This window comes from Elgaria multicarinata, chromosome 3, assembly GCF_023053635.1.
Source record: "Elgaria multicarinata webbii isolate HBS135686 ecotype San Diego chromosome 3, rElgMul1.1.pri, whole genome shotgun sequence".
In the NCBI taxonomy this organism is placed as follows: Eukaryota; Metazoa; Chordata; class Lepidosauria; order Squamata; family Anguidae; genus Elgaria; species Elgaria multicarinata.
Window position 1 is genome coordinate 13842145 of NC_086173.1, and position 15505 is coordinate 13857649.

General features: G+C 54.3%; 1 protein-coding gene across 1 annotated transcript in view; it reads left to right on the forward strand.

Annotated features, from left to right (window-relative positions):
* MAST1 (microtubule associated serine/threonine kinase 1) overlaps positions 1 to 15104 on the forward strand; it is a 76737-nt gene extending 61633 nt beyond the window's left edge. The window contains exons 16-26 of the mRNA XM_063119326.1: positions 419 to 520; positions 842 to 964; positions 3141 to 3250; positions 4673 to 4836; positions 6302 to 6570; positions 9194 to 9397; positions 10877 to 11106; positions 12532 to 12654; positions 12756 to 12892; positions 13024 to 13211; positions 14002 to 15104. Of these exons, the coding sequence (XP_062975396.1) occupies positions 419 to 520; positions 842 to 964; positions 3141 to 3250; positions 4673 to 4836; positions 6302 to 6570; positions 9194 to 9397; positions 10877 to 11106; positions 12532 to 12654; positions 12756 to 12892; positions 13024 to 13211; positions 14002 to 15104 (2753 nt within the window). The remainder of the gene's footprint in view (positions 1 to 418; positions 521 to 841; positions 965 to 3140; positions 3251 to 4672; positions 4837 to 6301; positions 6571 to 9193; positions 9398 to 10876; positions 11107 to 12531; positions 12655 to 12755; positions 12893 to 13023; positions 13212 to 14001) is intronic.
* The last annotated feature ends 401 nt before the right edge of the window (positions 15105 to 15505 follow it).

The following is a 15505-nucleotide window of genomic DNA, read 5'->3' on the forward strand; positions in this document are numbered from 1 at the left end:
CAGCCAGGGTAACTTGTTAACCATGCAGTGTGGCTTGTTAAATATCCTGTACAACCCCAACAACAAACCATGGGATCTCAAGGCTGCGTGGTTAACAAGTCGCCCTGGCTGCGTTCAGACAACATGCGAATTCAGAGTTCAACAAACAATCCATGGTTCAAAGCAACCCACACTCAACCACGGAGTGAGGGTTAGCGTGTTGTGTGAACAGCCCCACGGTGGGTTGCTCTTTTGCCCGCTCTTCCAAGTAGGGATAAAATAACTTGGATATGGATTCATTGCTCAAGAAATTATTGTTTAAGTTGCAGCTGTAATTATGGTAGCTATTTAACTAATCTCTGCACTGAGGAGAGCCTTCCACTCGTCCCAGCTGCCACCACCACGTTGCAACACCTTGCTTCTGCTCTGTTGCTTTCAGATGACATCTTGTGGCCAGAAGGGGAGGAGGCGCTCCCAGCTGACGCTCAGCATCTCATCTCCTGCCTCCTGCAGACTAACCCCCTCCTCCGCCTGGGGGCAGGTAAGGACAGATAGGGAAGGTGGTGGGATTTCAGCATGACCCAATCCAGGAGGGAGGGATGGTCCTGCCCCCGGTTTTCAAGTAGTTCTGTATCTTCTGGGATGTTGCAACCTGGGGCATGACACTGTTGACCTGCTGTGGCCTTGACAAGTCCGTGGCAATGTCCCTTGAGTGCTCAGGCCCTGCCCCCTCCCCAAAGTCCCTGCCTGGCAGCAGCAGCACTTCTACGCAAGCGTCTGCCTGCCCTACTCGCCACCCGCACTTTGATTTGTGGTGTTGTCCAGCAGAGGGCAGCAAGACCCCAGTGTTTGGTTTCTGCAGGTGGTGCCTATGAGGTGAAGCAGCACGCCTTCTTCAAAGATCTGGACTGGAATGGGCTTCTGAGGCAGAAGGCGGAGTTCATCCCCCACCTAGAGTCCGAGGAAGACACCAGCTACTTTGACAGCAAGTGTTCCCTTTTTTCGCCAGCCCCCAAGCCCAAATGTTTTGCTTTAACGAACTGTGGCTGGTGGGCCTCGCTCCACTTTCCACTGCCCACACAGATCTAATCCCAGACTGCTCACCTGCTAAGGGCCATCTCCTTGCTTCCTCCCCACCTGAGGGAGATCCTGGGTGCCTCAGTGGGAAATTGCCCCCCAATGCAAATAGCAGCTTTGGAGGAGCGATTCCCGTCAAGGCCACAGCAAGGGAGGAAGGCGCTGTGGCTCAGTTTGTATGCAGAGGGTCCCACGTTCAATCCCCGGCATCTCCAGGTAGGGCTGGAAAAATCCTGCCTGAAACCCTGGAGAGCTACATCAGTGTCAACTGCACTCAGCTAGGTGGACCAAGGGTCTGGCTCAGTCTAAGGCAGCTTCCAGTGCTCCTGTGAAATGGCCAAACTCCCCCTCCCATTAATTCTCAGCCCCACCGTCCCCAGCAGCTGCTATTTGCATTTTTAAAATCATGTGAAAAGCAAAACAGTAAGAGGAAGGCATGGTGTGTGTGGGTGTGTGGGTGTGTGGGTGGGTGTGCCCAGAGCTGTGGAACTTGCTGGTTCAGAAAGTACACCCGAGCAGGAGTTTGAGCATTTTTTGGAAGTACAGGAAGGGCCGATTGATCCAGGCAGGCAGTCACGTGGCTACTGCTTGGACATCCCCTTTGCAGGTGACATTAACGTGGCTGAAATTGCTGCACTTGGCTGGAGAGCTGCCAAATGGTTTGCCATGCTGCCAACCAACCGCATGCGCTGGGGCCCAAGACTTCCCCGCTTGGGACAACCTTAAAAGTGGCTGGTGTGTAGTTAGGAAAGAATGGGGCTAGTCTCTGACATTTTCTACATTTTAATTAACTCCCCCCCTCTCCCGGATTATATATCCCACTTACTTGGTCCACAAGATCAGGTAGGCTAAAAATAGGGTGACCCTATGGAAAGGAGGACATTGCTCCTGTATCTTTAACAGTTGTATTGAAAAGGAAATTTCAGCAGGTGTCATTTGTATATATGGGGGAACCTGGTGAAATTCCCTCTTCATCACCACAGTTGTAGCTGCAGATGTCCTGCCCTCTTTTAAATCTGGTCACTCTAGTATAGCTCCTGCAGCTTTAACTGTTGTGATAAAGAGAGAATCTCACCAGGTTCTCCATATATACAAATGACACCTGCTGAAATTCCCTTTTCTATGCAGATGTTAAAGATACAGGAGCCCGGTCCTCCTTTTCATAGGGTCACCCTATTAAAAACAAACAATTAACATTTGGGCCACGTTAACCACGCTCCGTCTGCTGTGGCTGGCAAAATGGCACGTATTTGACTGATATGTGCTGCCCATGCCTCTAAGGCTTGGGTGCTAAATGGATCAGGGAAATTCTGGGACAGGAGGAGAATGTGGTAGAGTGTTTGTTTGTTATGTTCTGTTAATATATGAGCCTGTTGCCTAGCAGAAAGAGAGAACCATCTCTAGGTGTGGGAGGCACTACTTGTACGGGGATGTTTTCAGCTCTTTTCCTGTTTGCCATGGGATTTTTCACTCAGGTGCAGGAATACAGCTGCCTATTATAGAATAGTAGAGTTGGAAGCGGCCTATAAAGCCATCGAGTCCAACCCCCTGCTCAATGCAGGAATCCGCCCTAAAGCATCCCTGACAGATGGTTGTCCAGCTGCCTCTTGAAGGCCTCTAGTGTGGGACAGCCCACAACTTCCCTAGGTAATTGTTGTACCGCTCTAATGGTGGGGAAGTTTTTCCTGATGTCCAGCTGGAATCTGGCTTCCTGTAACTTGAACTCGTTATTCCATGTCCTGCGCTCTGGGATGATTGAGAAGAGATCCTGGCCCTCCTCTGTGTGACAACCTTTCAAGTATTTGAAGAGTGCTTTCATGTCTCCCCTCAATCTTCTCTTCTCCAGGCTAAACATGCCCAGTTCTTTCAGTCTCTCTTCATAGGGCTTTGTTTCCAGACCCCTGATCATCCTAGTTGCCCCCCTCTGAAAACGCTTCAGCTTGTCTGCATCCTTCTTGAAGTGTGGTGCTCTCTGCTGTTTTTCCTTTTCTATCCGCTTGGGCCGGGCTTAGAGAGGCTAGTGGCACTTTAAGAGAAGCCACATGGTCTGTCTGGAGCAACATGGCCATTGCGTCCTTTTTCAGCTCGCTCCGATCGTTATCACCACATCAACTCATATGACGACGACGACACAACAGAAGACGAACCAGTGGAGATACGGCAGTTTTCGTCTTGCTCGCCCAGATTCAGCAAGGTGGACACCTCGCTTATTACGTTTTAATTTCATGTTTGATTTTAATCCTGGAGAGCTGATTTAGTGTGGTGGCTGTCAAGGATGAGCTGAGAGGTCCCTGATCCCTCCCTCCCTCCCTTCTGCCATGAACTCACATGGTAGCTCTAGGCAAGCCGCCATTCCTTCAGCCCTCCTCTGAAAATACGAGAGTGTTACTGGCCTAAGTGTCAGGGCTGTGGTAAGGATTACTAAAATAACGGCTGTATTTATTTTTATTTATTTATTTATTTATTTATTGCACTTATATACCGCTCCCATAGCCAGGGCTCTCTGGGCGGTTTACAGAAATTCTAAAATGGAGATAAAAACAAGTATATAAAATTTAAAATTCTAAAACATAGAACATACACACATAAAGCATTAAAAACCATTTAGAAAAACTAAACATGTGGGTGATTAAGATGTGCCGCCATACGCCTGGGCAAAGAGGAAAGTCTTAACCTGGCGCCAGAAAGATAGCAGCATTGGCGCCAGGCAAGCCTCGTCAGGGAGATTGTTCCATAGTCTGGGGGCCACCACCGAAAAGGCCCTGTCCCTCGTTGCCACACTCCAAGCCTCTCTCGGAGGAGGACCTTAGATGTTGAACGTAGTGACTGGGTATATTCACGTCGGGAGAGGTGTTCCGTCAGGTATTGTGGCAATCAAATTTTAATTTATAAGATGAGATAATTGACAAGAGGGGTTTAATCTCTCTTGCACTAGCCAATTCTACACACAAACACACCCACCCTTCCTGTCACAATTCCCCGCCGCCCCGGACAGGATCTGAAACTGGAACTAAGCTTGGCTTGTGGATTATTATTTTTTAATGGTCTTTGGGGCATGGGGGAGATTTACAGGGGACAATTGGTGGATGGAGGAAGTGTTTAGAGCACAATAGTACACCTAGCCTTGTGCTAATTTTTGTGGTGGGGTAGGGAGGGCATTCGAATTTTCCATCTTAAACACCAGAGATGTGCTTGAGCAACAGAGAGCTTCAGCTATTGGGCGGTATAGAAAGGCAATAAATAAATAAAATAAATATAAATATAAATATGAATAAGAGCCAGTGTGATGTAGTAGCTAAAGTGTTGGACTGGGAGTCCGGAGATCTCTAGTCCCCACTCAGCCATGGAAACCCACTGGGTGACTTTGGGCCAGTCACAGACTCTCAGCCCAACCTTCCTCACAGGGTTGTTGTTGTGAGGATAACATGGAGAGGAGGAGGTTTATGTACGCCGCCTTGGGTTCCTTGGAAGAAAAAAAGGCGTGATATAAATGCCATAATAAATAAAATAAATACCTTCTTGTAACACGTTCCCGTATGCATGTCATTAGGGGCAAGCGAGTCCATGCAATGTTTCCTGAGCGTGTCTCACCCTCCCTGCCTCGCCCCCCCACCAGGTGTACAGCAGCATGGAGCACCTGTCCCAGCACGAGCAGAAAACCCCAGGCGTCACCAAGCGGGACCAGAGCAACAAGCACAAGGACGAGAAGTTGAGCAAACGGGAATCCCTGGGCAGCTTCACCCTCCGAGACAAGAGCTGGCGCACCAACTCCCCGGAAATGTGAGTCCCACGCTGGGCTGTTCCGCAGCGGCTGTTCCCTTCCCAGACTTAAAGGACTCTGCCTGGTCCACAGGCTTTTACAGAGGGTCCAGGCGTCACTGTCTTCCCCTTGTAACCCTTCTGTGTTTTCCCACCGCTGCTGCTTCTTCTTTTTTTCTTACGATGGAAAATTGGACGACGAAGAAAAGGTGGAAGAGCTGCTCAATTCCCTCTGAGTGGCAGCTCTGATACCTCTTTGTCCATCTGGAAGCACCCTAGGTGACCGTTCGGGAATCTTGAAAAGTATGAAATAACTCTGTGTTTAATAAACAAATGCTGTCTTTCCTTCTTATGAGGAAAGGTCATTTTAAGATTCTTTTTCATTCTCTATTATAATTACACACCAGAAGCAAACAACAGCCTAGAACCAGAACTAGTGGGCTCTTGAACTGCACCTTCAGTGATGGATATTTCTACTCACTTCTTAAAACTAGATCTAATTGAAGCTTTAGGGCGCAGAAGTTTAGGGCCCTTGCTGCTGGGAATTTTATTTATTTATTTATTTATTTATTTATTTATTACACTTCTATACCGCCCCCATAGCCAGAGTTCTCTGGGCAGTTTACAGAAATTCTAAAATGGAGATAAAAACGAGTATACAAAATTTAAAATTCTAAAACGCAGAACATACACACATAAAGCATTAAAAACCGTTAAAAAACTAAGCCTGTGGGTGATTAAGGTGTGCTGCCATATGCCTGGGCAAAGAGGAAAGTCTTAACCTGGCGCCGGAAAGATAGCAGCGTTGGCGCCAGGCGAGCCCTGTCAGGGAGATCGTTCCAGAGTCTGGGGGCCACCACCAAAAAGGCCCTGACCCTCGTTGCCACACTCTGAGCCTTTCTCGGAGTAGGCACCCGGAGGAGGACCTTAGATGTTGAACGTAGTGACTGAGGCTTCCGAGTTTACTATGCCCTGCCAGGCTGAAACAAAGATGAGGAGCTGAGGTGATCTTTCCCGCCTGAAAAGCCTGTCTCGTAAGGTCACTTCAGAGGGAGAAGGAAGAAGGCAGGAGGAAGCCCAGGATAACTCATATCCTGGCCTCTCCAGTCTCCTCCCCTCCCAGCCCACTGGAGCGCCCCCTTTCCTCCTCCTCCTCCAAGGTCACTTTTCTGACCCTGGAGAGGCAGCCGGTGTGGTTCTCTCTATATCAACTGTGAGGGGTTGAGGTCTGTGGTCAGATCTCCAACACCCCCCCCCCCCGTCTCCCGACCTCAGAGGGCTTTTCCTAGCTGTCCTATGGTTTCTGGGGCACTCGTCCATGGACCATAGGGTTACCCTCCCTGTTGACAGACATAATAAAAGCAAGCCACGTGACTCTAAATCCGAATGAGCCTTTACCAAGAGTAAGCCCTGGCTGAGACTGCGGTTCTGACCCTGGCCTCCCACGTTTGGGGACCCAGGCAGCTGGCTTGTTTCTGCCTTGCAGGAAGCGCCTCTCGGCCTCCGAGTCGTCGTACACCGAGAGCGATTCGAGCCCCCCGTTGGGCGCCCGCCGGCGCTTCTCGGCCCTGATGGACACCAGCCGTTTTGCCGTGCCGCTGGAAAGTGACAACGAGACCCTTGGCAAGGGCCCTGTGAAGGCACCTGCAGAAAACTGGCCCACGGGGCCTGCACCACCAGCCGAAGGCAAGGAGAGCAAGGAGGGAGCAGCAGGCGATGCCAGGCAGGTTCCTGCCCTGGTGGAGGCTGAAGCAGGTGAGTCGGGGCCAAGGTGAGACAGGATGGTCTCTTGCAGGAAGTCCTCGCTCCGGTAGTTCAGAGAAAGAAGCTGCAATTGGAGGTCTAGCTGACTTGGTACATGAGGATGGCCTAAACTGGTTCTTGGTACATCCACCTCCCTTGTTACATTCATTTCTCCCTTCCAGCCTCTAGTGGGGAGATTCTGTTTTGGGCCAGAGAGACCCCACACCTCTTGGAAGAGGGGACAGGGCACCCCCAGTAACTGAAATCACCACTGAATCACTCTAAGCACTCAGGTTTTCATTTCAGAGTATATTTGACCTCTGTGGATCTTTCCAGTAGATATTGCCCAATAAATGCACAGTTGTTAGTCTTTGTAGGAAATCAAATATCTGATTCCCGCAGAAACAAATCTTTTGGGTGGAGGAGGGGAGGAACAGCAATTCCCCCCAAAAATCGAGCTGCAAAGTCTTGTCGCTGAGAAAATGCCGACTCTCTGCCCTCCCCACACCCAAATTCCCCAGGTAACACACTTATTGCAATAAGGAGGTGCACACGATGTCTGACTGATTGTACTTGATACAAGTCCGTGTTAAATTATTTTGATAATTTAACACTGCAACCCACTCCCAGCCCCCTTCCATTCTTGTGCCGCTCGCAGTAGAGCTGGTGGATCTTGACCTACGGGTCAGAGCTCCCTCTCTTTCTGTTTCGCTCTGCCGCCCTTAACGGCACTCGAAATCTGCTGCCTGAGACTGTTGCTTCACTTTACTCATGATATGGAAGGCTCTGATTGGATAGTGCCTGCGAAGTCAATGGCGATGAGTGGCACAGAGTCATTTTGCAACCCCTTTGTTACGTGCAAGAGCTGATGAGCCGCTCTGGTGTGCGGCAGAAATGAGGGAGCCATATTTCGTCGAAGTTTCTAATTTTAATGGTTATTTTATGTTTTTGGTCACACTGTTTTTGGGGAGAGTTTGTAGACTTCCCCCAATCTGGTGCAGGAGTGAATGTCTCCTCCGCCTTATTTATTTCTTCAATGGCACAAAGACTCCCCCCTATGTCGGGTGGGGAACTATAGGCCTGGGGGCTAAATCCGGCCCTCAAAGGGCCCTAATCTCAACCTCTGGAGTTTCCCAGGTGGCTACACCCCCTCCCCCTAGCCCCACTCCTTTCCCCCTTGATACCAACCGTTAGCAGTTTCTTCCCTATTCTCAAAGGTTGAAGTTTCTCTTAAGGCTGAGGAACAGTTTTTAAGTACCATATGCTGGTATTTTTGGCCCTGCCCACTTTGCCTTTAGTCCCACCCACCCCCTTTTGCCTTTGGTCCCACCTGGCACTGGGATGTGGCTCTCAAGATCTTCTCGAAAACTGAATGTGGCTCTCGGGCTGAAAGAGGTTCCCCACCCGTACCCTATGCCTTATGTAGGGTTGGGTTTCTTACTCCTGGCATCAGATTGGATTTCTTGCCACTGGTACTACGAGTGGCGTTGTACTGCTAAGAATTCGATAGAGGCCTGAGACAGCTGTTAGCAAGCCCCTTCCCTACCCCAAGATCAGCTGCTCCCTGCCTGCACACAACCAGCCCACCTCCCTCCATCCTCCATCCTGCCTGCTAGCATTCAGTGCTTTGGCTCCAGCTGGGGCAGCTTGACCCATTTCCCCTCCAGAAACAGAAGACGTACTAGCCGTTAAGTGCTCAAAGGCTCTGGAATACCACGAGTTTTTTCAGTGCTGCAGTTATTCCTATTCTGAATTTGGACTGCGTTGGTAAATGTGCTGTGCTGAGGTTTTACGGCTGTAGATGTCTTGAAAATCCTCAGATTATGAGAGACAATGGCTCAGAAGCCGACCCACTGAGCTGGCCCTCGGTGTGGCGAGGCCCTCGGGTCCAGTCCGAGGCCAGTGACCAGGCATGTCCCCTTTCTGCCCCATGGTGATTTGACCCAGGCCCTTTGGGGCACTCTTGGAGAGGGCAACATGGGTGGGGGTGGGGGGGGCAGGATCCCCCTCCCATCTCTTTGGGTGGCATCTGAGGTTTTAGCTACATTTCGTAAGAACAGGAAAGGAGCATGGTTTCCGAGAGAGCGTGGCAGGGGCTCGCGGCCCAAGCATCTAACTGCACGGCTTCCGCTCTGTGGCCCCCCAGCAGCTTAATTCGGCCCATGGGCTTGGAGGGGCCCATCGTGAGGGCAACCCTGCAGCTTTGCAGTCGCAACGTCCAGGTGCCGGCTAGCCCTTTTAGGTTTCGACGTGCTTCTCACCATTCTCCTGTTCCTTTTTGCACCATTCCTGTGCGTTTGGTGGCCAAACGGAGGCGTGAGCCCAGGACTCTGAGCGTCTGCTGGGGTACACTGGATGCCCCCCACCCCTGATGCCTTCCCCCAACCCATTTCCCCAACTATGTAGCGAGAAGGTATGGATGGGCAGAATTACCCTGACAGGTGGGCCATCTACCGACCCGATGAGGAGCGGGGAATCTATGGGCAGCGCGCCCCCCTGGGGAGGCGGGTCGGGCCTTTCCCATGGCGGTGCCTTCCCCTCTGCCCTGCGGACCCTGCTTGAAGGCGAGGGCCCCTGGAGTGTGGTCCGGTGATGTAGGGCTTGAGTCATCATCCCTCTCTCTCCCCTCCCCTAGGCGATAAATCAAAAGCGGGTGAGCTACAGCCCCCAAAGGAGCTGGACCCATCAGCCCCCAAAGCTACCAATGACTTGGTGCTGCGTCGGGCCCGGCACCAGCAGCTCTCAGGGGACTCCACGGCTGAGAAGCGCAGCTCCCGCACAGGGGGCAAGGTCATCAAATCTGCCTCAGCTACTGCGCTGTCCGTCATTATCCCCACAGGTACGGCCCTCCTCCTCTTGCCCCCTGCACACGCGCCCCCACACCCGCAGGCGCAGCACTGACCCATACGAGCAGCACCCCCCAACTCTCTCAAGCCACCCCGATCCCTGACAGCACCAGGCCGCTCCCAGGCCGTTCATTCCGCTGACACCCCCCTCCCCCTCTCTCACACGGTGACCGTGCACAACGCCCCCCCCCTTTGCACAGAATGGCTCCACTTTCCTCAGACTGGCCTGTTTCTGTGGGCGGCATCCTGATCCCCTCAGCCCAGGGGCTCTCTCTCCCCCATTCTGATAGGAATCCTCCTCCCTCCCGCATCGCAGGCTACATCCGTTCACAGCACAGACCCCTGCCCCACCCCCCACCCTCGCCAGCAGGTCTCTGCCTTGATGCCCCGCATGCCCACTCCCCACCCCACTCCTTTGGTGCGTCTAGCATAGTTGCCGGGCTTGTGTGTATTTGCAGTTGTGTTTTTTTTTGAAAAAGTCTTCCACAAGAGTAGTGGATTTCTGCAACCCGCATATCTTATGCAAATGAAACAGATTTGCATGATCTATTGTTCTTTGCATGATTTTTATTTTGCAGCTTCTGCTATTTTGCATAGTGTTTCCCCCCACCCCCACCCCCGGTTCTCCTTCTGTTACTTATTATAGTGGGCAGGCGAGGACGCTCTCCAAGGTGCTGAAGGCCCTGTGGCCCCTGGAGATCCCATTGAGAATCTCGTCCTTCCTGGGATTTCAGCAGGCCTGGCCCACGCACTCTCCAGCCTCTCTCTGCAGCCGTGGGGGCTAGAAAGTGGCTTTTATTTTAAACGAAAGCCGAGATTCTTGGGAAGCGGGATATCGGACTCCCTGCAGCTTTGCAGGTGCACCATGTGCACGGCCCTTGCAGGTGCCTCCCTCCCATCTCGGACAGCGGTCTAGACGGTGTGCTTAAGAAAACGGGGGCAGGTCAAGGTCCCAGTGATGCACCACTGCGGGGAAACCGTTTCCCTTCCCAGCTAGAAAAATACACACCAGGCTTCATTTGCCCTAGGGACCTCCAGGAGCATTTAGCTCTGTCCTGCTAGACACTCCTCCCCTCCCCTGATGTGCTGCCCCCAAAGCCCTCCAGCCTTTGAACAGATCTTAAAATACCCCCCATCCCACCCCAGTGTTCTAGGCTCTGTAGTGTTTCCTTGCTGCCGACAGGTCCTGGGAACTGTCTGATAGTCCTGGGGGCCCTGAGCTAGGCTGGCTGCAGAGACCGGAGAGTAACCCTAACCGTGGCCTAGAGCAGGGAGGCCGAGAGCCAGGGGTTGTATCCGGTGTTAGTCTATCTTAGGTCTCATTCATTCCATTGGGTTTATTCTAAGCAGGACTAACAGTGGACATGACCCCAGGACTCCCATCCTAGAAGGCAAGAGGTGCTATTGTAAGCACGTCCCACGACACCATGGAGGGCTCCTTGCTCACCCTTTCCTGTTCTCTTTCCTTGCAGTGGAACAGCACAGCAGCTCCCCACTGGCCAGCCCCATGTCTCCCCGGTCACTCTCCTCTAACCCATCGTCCCGAGATTCCTCGCCATCGCGGGACTATTCACCAGCCGTCACAAGCCTGCGCTCGCCCATTGCCATCCAGCGTTCCGGGAAGAAGTACGGTTTCACCCTGCGCGCCATCCGGGTGTACATGGGGGATAGCGATGTCTATAGCGTCCACCACATCGTCTGGGTAAGCAGGCCTGGTGGGCGGGCATTCTGGGTAGGCTGAAGCTCGCACAACGGGAAAGAACCCTACACCTGCTTTAAGAATAGGACTAAGCAACTGCGGGAGCTTGGGAAGGGCGGTGCTGGGCCCCGCCGGAACCAGGACCCCTCTCCCAGAAGAGGCTGCGTGGCTGCGCTCCCAGCAATTCTGCTGCTGTTTCGCAGGCCTGCGGGTGGGGGTGGGAATGCGATTCTGCAGAGAAACAAGGTGCACGAGGATCCCACCCCCTGGGGCTGCCTACACGGCTGTGAGTTGCAGCGGCAATAAACAACCCACCCACCCCCGCGCTTTTGCTGCTTCAGGGTGCCGGTAGCGAATTCTGACACGGCAGCAAAAGCACAGGGTTTCCGGCAGCTGGTCCTGCCTCCTGCCCGGGTGGACAGCAAGCAATCCGGGGTCGCCATCCGCCCGGCCGCACCTCTGCCGTGACGCCGTACACACCTTGCTTCTTTGCAGCTTTGCGGGAAAGCTTTGCGGGGGCTGCATCGTGTAATTGGTGCAGCTCCACCGTGCACCCACCCTGGGGCTTTCCGTGCATATAGACAGACCCCCTGTTTCTCTGCACCCGGCTCCTGCCTACTAAAACATCTGTTTGGGGGAGTGTGTGTGTGTGTGTGTGTGTGTGTGTGTGTGTGGAGTGTGATGCTGCTGGGAAACAAGTACATGCTCCCCGTGTACCGGCACAATTCCCGGCACAATCTCTCGGAACCCAGTGGTGCAGCAGTGATGGAGGCTGTGCTGCTGAGGCAGGGGACCAGTGGGGAATGCAAAACTCCCCGGTGTGTGTGTGTGTGTGGGGGGATATGTCAGCTGCTCTCCGCGTATTTCCAAGTTCAAGGCATACCGGCTGTTTTCATTTTGGAGGTGTCTACCCCACAGTAATCTACGGGTAACAGCCAACTCTTCGTTGCGTTTTCTCCGAAGAAGCTACCGTGCAAACAGGACAAACAAACTGGGGGCCTGTTAGAAACCTACAACGCTGATAAAAACAAGAAGAAACAACAACACACAATTAAGTCTACCATGCTGATAAGAATAAGAACACCAATAAACATAGCCTTGTTACTACACTGATGTCATCACCAGCACTGCGTTGAACTATAAACCGTGACTGTGGTTTCGGTTTCTCTCTATATTATGCATTAGAAATGACTCGTTCTAAAAATGTGGAGACGATTGTGCTAGGAGTTATTTGCATGTGCCGTTTTGTTAGGCAACCAGCAGTTTGCCATTGACGGCTGTGTTGTTTCGCCATGCAGGTGATGCATCAGTTATAACCGTTATCTTTGCGAATAAAGAAGGGCGGTGATCATTGCCCATCTTCGAATGTATCTCTTGTAGCCGTGCGCCTTGTGTGCACTCTGTATATATTGTCTTCTGCTCTGGCAGCACGTGGAGGAAGGGGGTCCAGCCCACGAAGCCGGCCTCTGTGCAGGAGACCTCATCACCCACGTCAACGGAGAGCCAGTGCACGGGCTGGTGCACACGGAAGTGGTGGAACTCATCCTGAAGGTAAGCGGGAGTGGGGCAGCCGACCTGGCGGGCCTCCGCCGGGGCCGGGGCCAAGGGCTTCCACTCTGGTCCCACCACCGGCTTCCCCTTCCCTTCCCCAGAGTGGAAACAAGGTGATGGTGACCACCACGCCCTTTGAGAACACCTCCATCCGGATCGGGCCGGCCCGCAAGAGCAGCTACAAGTCCAAGATGGCCAGGAGAAACAAGAGGAGCACCAGCAAAGAAGGGCAAGAGAGGTGAGAGATGCCCGGAGAGGGGCAGGTTTGGGGAGGCAAGCTCCGGATGGAGACGAGGTGGGCTGAGTACAGCGGAATCCCCCTTAGGTGGACGCCCTTCTTTCTCTCTTTCCTCCCTTTCTCCCCAGCAGTAAGAAGCGCAGCTCCCTGTTCCGCAAGATCACCAAGCAGTCGAACCTGCTGCACACCAGCCGTAGCTTGTCGTCCCTGAACCGCTCGCTGTCCTCCAGCGACAGCTTGCCCGGCTCGCCCACCCATGGTTTGAGTGCCCGCTCGCCCACCCAGAGCCTGCGCTCCACCCCCGACTCTGCCTACCTAGGTAGGAGGCCGAACGGACGGGGGGTGGGAGGGAAGCCGGAACAATGTGGGACACTGCTCCTGACACTCTGGCATGCTGGGTGCGTCTTCTGCTTGTCCCTTGGAGAGGAGTCTGGGTGCCCGGCCCCAGTTCCCATGAGGCTTGCCTCCCTTAGACTTCACCTGGTCTGGTTGCTCTTAAAGCATCCCTTTTCCCCACTACCTAGTGGGAACCCCCACCCCCACCCCCACGCCCCATGTACCTGATTCCGTGTGTCTAATCTCTGCAAGCTAGATTTTGACTTGCAGCTGGAAAGGGTCATAGGATCAGCCTCGGTGTTGCTCCGAACCCAAGCGGTTTGGAAGTTCTTTTGTTGGGGGTGGGGGTGGCGTGTGTGTCCCCCCCCCTGCACTTTTGATTCAAGAACGTAGCGGGGAATTCCTGTCCTGCATCTGGACCAGCAGCCTAACGGCATCCAAACAGACACCCCCAGGGAAATCTACAAGCAAGCTATGAAGGCTTGCTCTTCGTATCAGGCACACGCTGCCCCTGCATCCGGAGGCTGCATCCTTCAAGCGACAGAGGGTGGCTACCGCCTAAATCGGAGCCGATGCACCGAGTCCTCATAGTATCAGCCGTCCCGCCGTGGAAATGCTCTGGCTGGTGCTCACGTGGGACGGGAGGATGAGGGCCGCCCGTGTCCTTTCCCAGCAGGGGAAGCAAAGGGTGCCCCTCCCTGGTTCTCCGAGCGAGGCAGGGGTCCTGGCCGGCGGCCACTCAGCCTGCCTCTTTTGCCTTTGTCCCCTCCTAGGTGCCTCTTCGCAAAGCAGCTCCCCGGCTTCCAGCACCCCCAATTCGCCAGCCACCTCGTCCCACCACATGCGGCCCAGCACGCTGCACGGCTTGTCCCCCAAGCTGCACCGCCAGTACCGCTCTGCCCGCTGCAAGTCGGCTGGAAACATCCCCCTCTCGCCTCTGGCGCACACCCCCTCGCCCACCCAGTCCTCCCCGCCGCCCCTGCCCGGCCACACCGTGGGCAGCTCCAACACCACCCAGAGCTTCCCGGCCAAACTCCACTCTTCCCCGCCTGTGGTGCGGCCCCGGCCCAAGAGCGCCGAACCCCCCCGCTCCCCGCTCCTGAAGCGGGTGCAGTCGGCGGAGAAACTGGGCTCCCCGCTAAGCTCGGAGAAGAAGGTGGTGGTGAGGAAGCATAGCCTGGAGGTGGTGCACTCCGAATACCGCAAAGACTTCTACGGGGAGCCTGGCCTCCACAGCCTGGCTGAGTCGGACGGCGAGAGCCCCAGCGAATCCGGGACCCCCAAGCCACTGGCCACCCGGCGCCTCGGCCGGCAGGAGTCCCCGCTGAGCTTTGGGGCGGGGGACGGGGAAGCCGCCGCGGAGGCCGGTGCCAAGGGCCGCGGGCCGGAATCTCTGCTCGGGGACTGCCGGCGGAGCCAAGCCGTGCAGACCGAGGAAGCCTTTGGAGGAGCGAACCGGGCCCTGGCTAAAGCCCTGAGCCCCGTCCAAGAGCACGAGCAAGGGCGGAAGGGAAGCGGGGAAGCGGAGGTGGGCCCGCGGGGGCCGGTCCCCATTGTCCTGGAGCCCAAGGAGAGCCAAGAGCCCGGCCCTCTGGGAAAGCCGGCCTCGGAGCCCTCCCAGGACAAGGCCGGCTCGCCCAAGGAGAAGTGGATCTTGGAGGTGGTGGAAGAGCACACCACGCTGGGCCCCTGCGCCAAGACCCCCAGCTGCCTGTGCCCGGAGGGGACCAGGAACGGACTGAAGCGAGGCTCGGCCGAGGCGAAGGGCAAGCGGGCGAAAGAAGAGGGGCCCGTGCTGGGGCCAGGGAGCAAGTGTGCAGGAGACGCCCCCCGGCCCTCCCCTCCTGCACTGGAGAAAAAGGGGGCCGCGCACTGAAGGAGAGGAGGACTGGCTTTCTCACTGTACCCTCCTCCTCCTCGAACACCGCCCTCGCTCGCCTTTGCCTTTCAGCCTTGGTGGCAGCAGCGGCGGCGGCAGAAGCAGTAGTGGGGGGTGGGCTGGCCCTTCAGCTGCTTGTAAATATGAAGGGCAGAGGCAATGACACCTCCCCTCCTCCTCCCCCTCCCCCCCCCCGCCATCCCCTGTGAATGGCATGTCCGGTGTTAGGCCTTGTAAAGTACCTATACATATCTCTCGCTATATATATTATATTATTTATATAAATACATATACATATATATATATATATATGAGCAAGACTACTCTATACATGAAATGGTTAATACTGTGATCACTCCCCGCCCCTCAAAAAACACACACAAAAAGCTACTCCCAGT